Source organism: Podarcis filfolensis (genome assembly GCF_964270895.1).
Source record: "Podarcis filfolensis genome assembly, chromosome: 15".
NCBI lineage: Eukaryota > Metazoa > Chordata > Lepidosauria > Squamata > Lacertidae > Podarcis > Podarcis filfolensis.
In genome coordinates this window covers 32,560,346-32,566,345 of record NC_139618.1, presented here as the reverse complement: position 1 = coordinate 32,566,345, position 6,000 = coordinate 32,560,346, and the positions used below count along the sequence as shown (strand labels likewise).

Here is a 6,000-nt window from a genome sequence, read left to right as displayed (position 1 = left end):
GGCCCCCATTGGGGGCTGGTAAGCTGGAAGGCAAGGAGCCAAACAGTAGGGGGAGCCAGAGCCAGGCACAGCCAGCTAATTCGACCTTTGTCCCCATCATCCACCCTGAGTCTATAACTCTGTGATCAGGTTGCCTCCTAGCTTTTCTCTCAACAAAAGGCCTTAAATGCTGTGACCTTTCCTCATAGGGGTTTTGCTCCATCCCTCTGGTCAGTGAGCCTTGTAAAGAGTTTTGCTACATTAAAAGTCCTACTTTGCCCCCATCTCTCTCGGCCACCAACACTTATTTTTTTCTTGGAATCTCTGGACAGTCTGAATGGAGAGGTCCCTACATGGAGTGTCCAGCACAAAAGTTACCTGGAGGAAAAGATGGCCACATGCTTCTCCACCACAAAGGACTGACATTTGAGCAACAGGGTTCAAGTTTCAGATGTAAACATTCCTTCCGATGCCAAACATAACATTCCACAACTTTCCACGTTATACATTTTAAAATACACAGACGAGGGAGGCATTTCTCCCTCGATCAAGCCAGGACAATTTCCCAGGACGAAGTGTGACCCAGTAGTGTGATTTGGGTGCCCCTTTTACATCCTGCCTGTTGAGAAATAACTGGTGGGAATGGACTTTTATGGCAACCAAGAATCAAGGCCCTGCTCAGAAGTAAGCGGTTATAAAACACAGCTCTCTTTCCTCCGATAATAATAATAATAATAATAATAATAATAATAATAATAAATTTTATTTATATCCCGCCCTCCCCAGCCAAAGCCGGGCTCAGAGCGGCTAACATCAAATGTATAACACATTAACATAAAATCAGACAATCAATTAAAATACATCCTCAAATCAGATCAGGATCAGAATAAAATCCTATCAGATGGCAACCCTCAGATTAGGGTTGGGGACCTTAAATGCTCACCAGGCCCAACTGTTTGTGCTGAACTTATATGGGCCTGTGAGAAAAAATTGGGAGGCCACTTTCATGCAAGTTCTTATGAAAGGGGAGAGGGAGTCAGACTGAACCCCGACCAAAGGCCTGGCAGAACAGCTCCGTCTTGCAGGCCCTGCGGAAAGACGTCAAGTCCCGCAGGGCCCTAGTCTCTTGTGACAGAGCGTTCCACCAGATTGGAGCCACAGCCGAAAAAGGCCTGGCTCTAGTTGAGGCCAGCCTAACCTCTCTGTGACCTGGGACCTTCAGGATGTTTTTATTTGAAGACCGTAAGTTCCTCTGTGGGACATACTAATAATAATAAAGAGAAAACGGAAAGCTTGAGGGCAGATGGCAGTTATATGCAAGATGTACACACCGTGGCCCTGTTTGTACCATGGCCCTGCACATGCCAATTTCCTAAAGTCAGCATAAAAAGCTGCCTCCATAGAATTGGAAGGGACCCTGAGGGTCCTTTGGTCCACCTCCCTACAATGTAGGACGCTGAGCTTGATCAAACATGACAGATGGCCACCCAACGCCTGCTTTTATAAGTCCAAGGAAAGAGAGGCCACCACCTTCCGAGGGCATTCGTTCCACTGTCAAACAGTTCTTACCACCAGAAAGTTCTTCCTGATCATTTAGTTGGAATCTCCTTTCTTGTAACTTGAAGCCATTGATTTGACTCCTAGCCTCCGGAGAAGGAGAAAACCGGCTTGCTCCATCTTCCACATGAAAGCCCTTTAGATATTTGAAGATGACTATCATATCATATCATAGGGACAAGGGTGGCGCTATGGGTTAAACCACAGAGCCTAGGATTTGCCGATCAGAGGTCAGTGGTTCGAATTCCCACAATGGGGTGAGCTCCTGCTGCTCGGTCCCTGCTCCTGCCAACCTAGCAGTTCGAAAGCACATCAAAAGGGCAAGTAGATAAATAGGTACCACTCTGGCGGGAAGGTAAACGGTGTTTCTGTGTGCTGCCCTGCTTTGCCAGAAGTGGCTTAGTCATGCTGGCCACATGACCTGGAAGCTGTACTGTACGCCGGCTCCCTCGGCCAGTAAAGCAAGATAAGTGCCACAACCCCAGAGTCGTCTGCGACTGGACCTAACGGTCAGGGGTCCCTTTACCTTTACCTATCATATATCTCAGTCTCTTCTGCAGGCTAAACACACCCAAGCTCCTCAACTGTTCTGCATAAGGCTTGGTTTCCAGGTGATGCAGTGGTCAGGCCAGGACTAGGGAGACCCAGGTTCAAATCCCCCCTTGCCTGTGAAACTCGGGTGACTTAGGCCTAGGTGGCCTTACCCAGGTCTTTACCTTTAAGCCAAACCTACCTCACAGGGTTGTTGTGGAGGAAGCAGGAAGCAGTCTTATGCCGAGTTAGAATTTTAATCCTTCTAGCTTGGTAACGCCTACCGTGGCTCACAGGGTTTCAGACAGGAGCCTCTCCCAGTCATACGTGGAGATACCATGGGGGATTGAACCTGGGGCCTTCTGCATGCCAAGCAGAGTCACCACCCTTCTCCTGAGGAGGGAGCGGGGGAGAGAACTAAGTATAGCAGCTTGAGCTCCTTGGAAGAAAAGCAATAGACAAATTAATAAATACGTAATCAACTAAACTGACAAATTCCAGCATTTTCAAGGTGTGTGCTTAATCCAGGACTTCCCAAACTTGGATTGACAGCTGCTTTTGGACTACAACTCCTATCATCTCCAGCATAGGAGCCAACTCCTAGAGATCGAGGTCCCTTCGCCCCCCCCCCTCCAGTGGCGTAGCGTGGGTTGTCAGCACCCGGGGCAAGGCAAGTAGTTTGCGCCCCCTAGCCCGTGGATTTGCGCCCCCTAACCCGTGGATTTGCGCCCCCTAACCCGTGGATTTGCCCTAACCCCAGATGTTGCGCCCGGTGCGGCCGGCCCCCCCTGCACCCCCCACGCTACGCCACTGCCCCCCTCATTAATTTTTTGAGCGCCCCCCCCCCCGTTTATGGGCATTGCCATTTAAATGGTGTGTGTGCACTGCATCTTGTGATCGGTTATGCACATAGGAGCCAAGGGGCTGAGGGGGTCTTCTGCCTCCCCATAAAATATTTGAGGGGGGCGCCCCCCAACTTGATTGCCATTCAAATAGCGTGCGTGTGTCTCACCACGTGAATGATTATGCGGGGCGGAACTTACCTACCCCCGCCCCCAATGCTTTATTTAAGTTGGCACCCCTGATCCCTAGGTAGCAGGACCAGTGGTCAGGGATTCTGGCGAAGATATCTACGCAGCTCCCTGACTTCTTCGTGAGTCCGAATGGAAGGATCGCGTTAGGCTTTTTTCTTTCGCCCCCCCGCCCCCATTCTTCCTGGCTCCACCGGCAGCGACGGCGTCAAGCGGGCAAGCTGCCATCCGCCAGCATCACCAGTTGCAGCGATATCCCAAATCGCCCCCAGTTCTCTACCTGCCTGGCGGATGCCTTGCAACTTAAACGCCCTTGCTTAGCCCCCGCCTCTGCGATCAGGAAGGGTTCAAAACAAGAAGAAACAAGAAGCTGTCGCTGGTGATCACAGTCGGCTTCCTCCAAACAAGAGCTGCAACCCTGGATTTCTTCCTCGCCTCTGGCGTCTCTAACCGCCACCTGTGCGCTCCGCCCGCTTGGCACCTGACGGGGCTCCTCCCTTTTCCCGGGGCGCCGCCCCCTGCCCTCCCCCACCTGCCGGACACGCCCCCGCTCGAGTGGCTCCTCCCCCCTCCGGTTTCCCCGCCTCCCCCTCGCCCCAGCTCCCGGGCTCCGGCTCCTGCACCTGCTGCTGCTGCTCTCGCTTTTCTCCTGGCCGCGCGTCGGGCGCCTCCTCGGGGAACGGGCGCGATGGAGCCTCTGCCGCTGGCGCTGGGATTGGCTGCGTTGCTGGGTGAGTGAGATGGTCCGGCGGGAGGGATCGGGCGGAGGGCGAGGAGAGCGCGGCTCTCCACCCGGGGCGACGGGGCCCGAGCCTTCGCCCAGCCCGTCGGCCGGGGTCTCCCCTGGGCGCCTCAGGTGCGCCTCTGGAGGCGCTTTCCTTCCTCCGCCTGGACGCGCCCCGGCTTGCCCCGCGTCCCCATCTCCCTGGAGTTTCCGAAGTGGCCGCGATCCTTCCCTGCGAGTAAGCTCCGTCTAGCGCAGCTGGGGACGCACTTTTTTTGAGGGTGTTGATGCGTTGGATCGTGAATAGGATTGTGCTGCGCGACCCCCCGCGCCAAGGAGGTGAAGAGTGCGGGCGGCGCAGCTTTCGCTCGGCTGGATTGAAAGGCGAACTTGTGCTCTCTGTCTAACCTCGGAGATGGCAGGGGGCTGCTCCGCTCGCTTACTGCGAATCAGTTGCCCTCCCTAAGAACCTGGCTAATCGGCGTGCAACTGGAGTAGGGTCTTTGGTCGGTTTAGTTTTTTCCTCTGCGATTGATGGAGGAAACTGGAGATCGTCTAATAATCCTCGTTAAGGATTGTCAGCAGCTGGGCAAGAACCCGGCGGTGTGAGTTCACTCCGGATTAACGCAGTAAAACCAGCTAGGCTGTAATCTTGGGCTTGGGTAGAGTTTGGATCGAAGAGAGGGCTCGCTTTAGGTGAGAATCTAGCAAGCTGACTCCTATGCGTGTTTACTTGGAGATAAATCCCACCAGTGCTGGACTTGTGCCCAGGCGCATGATTGTGACCTGAGGTCTGTGTCTGCATAGATGCTTATGCTGGCATGTGGGTAGGTGGTACCAGAGTATGGTCTGATGGTACATGAGGCCACCACCTTGCTGAAGCTAAATGGGTCTGGCTCTGGTCAGTGCCTGGATGGGAGACGACATGTATGCTGCCCTATGGGCTGGGTGGTTGCAGTCAATTGCTGGGTGGTTCTGGCTAATTGCCATATATGGGCAGTGAACGAATAGCTCTGTATGGTTCTAAAAACACCTGGAAGTCCCACTTCTGCCATAGATCCACTGCCAATGGCGAGAGCCAGCGTGGTGTAGCAGTTGTGCTTAGACACTGGAGAGCAGGGCTTTCATTCCATGAAGCTCGCTGGGTGATTGTGGATCATGGCCACTTTCTCTGCCTAAGCTGCCCCTGCAGGGTTGTTGTGAGGATTGGGGGGGGGGAGGAGATTTTGAGTTCTTGGAGAGAGGGCAGACGGGCAACAAAATAAAATAAATAGGACACTTGTGTGTTTCGGTTCTGATTCCCTTCCCCACCCCCAAAGGAAAATCTTAGAAATGATCTTCACAGGATAGTGGTGAGAGGAGTTAGGAAAGATGGTTAAATGCTCTACATGGGTCAGAGAAAACTGTTGCTGGACTCCAGCTGTTGTTAGACTACAACTCCCATCACCAGTTGGCATGTCGATTGATGAAAATTGGGAGTCTGACAACATCTGGAGAGAGCATCATATTAATCATCTAGGGTGCCACAGATGCCCTGTCTCTGCGCAGTGGGTGAGAGGTGCTTGATATCATTTGGATGTGAGCTGAGGTGCAAGTTAAACTCTCATCTAGAATGGAAGGTTTCTTTCCTCCCTCACCCCTCCCTTTCCTTTGCTGCCTGGTTACAATAAGCCTCTGCAGCTAATCTCTCCAGTCAAGTTCTGCTCCCCTACCGTTTTTTCTTAATCCATCCTGAAGGAGAGGAACATTTGTTTACTTTAATCTCCTTACTGTATTTGCCAACCACCTTTTCCATAGTTCAAAGCGGCTCAGGCATTCTGAAATGCATCCATCGCATTGCCGAAACAATGTTAAGATTATACTCTTTAATCAAACACATGGAGATGTGGAATTACGCTCAACAGGCCAACGGAAACCTTAGTTAACAGAACCCGCTCTCTGGGAAAGGAGAGCCATGAGAAAACAGCCAATGCGAGTCACATTCCAGGTTACTGAGGAGTTAACAAATGTGTTGTAAACCATGATGCGCACTTGAATCTGGAGACAGCTTGTTGTGCACTCTAAGCAGTTTGGTAGGACCTGTGTAGAATCTGTGATTATAAGTGACTTATTGACCTACTCTTAGGGAGAGGGGAGAAATTTGATTCGGTTTGCATTTAAAGGTGAATCTACCTAATT

At 52.0% G+C, this 6,000-nt stretch overlaps 1 protein-coding gene across 1 annotated transcript in view; it reads left to right on the top strand.

Moving 5' to 3' along the window:
* Positions 1-3,707: 3,707 nt before the first annotated feature.
* Positions 3,708-6,000, top strand: part of ESAM (endothelial cell adhesion molecule) — a 101,009-nt gene continuing 98,716 nt past the window's right edge. The window contains exon 1 of the mRNA XM_083588870.1: positions 3,708-3,829. Coding sequence (XP_083444996.1) covers positions 3,787-3,829 — 43 coding nt within the window. The 5' untranslated portion in view covers positions 3,708-3,786. The remainder of the gene's footprint in view (positions 3,830-6,000) is intronic.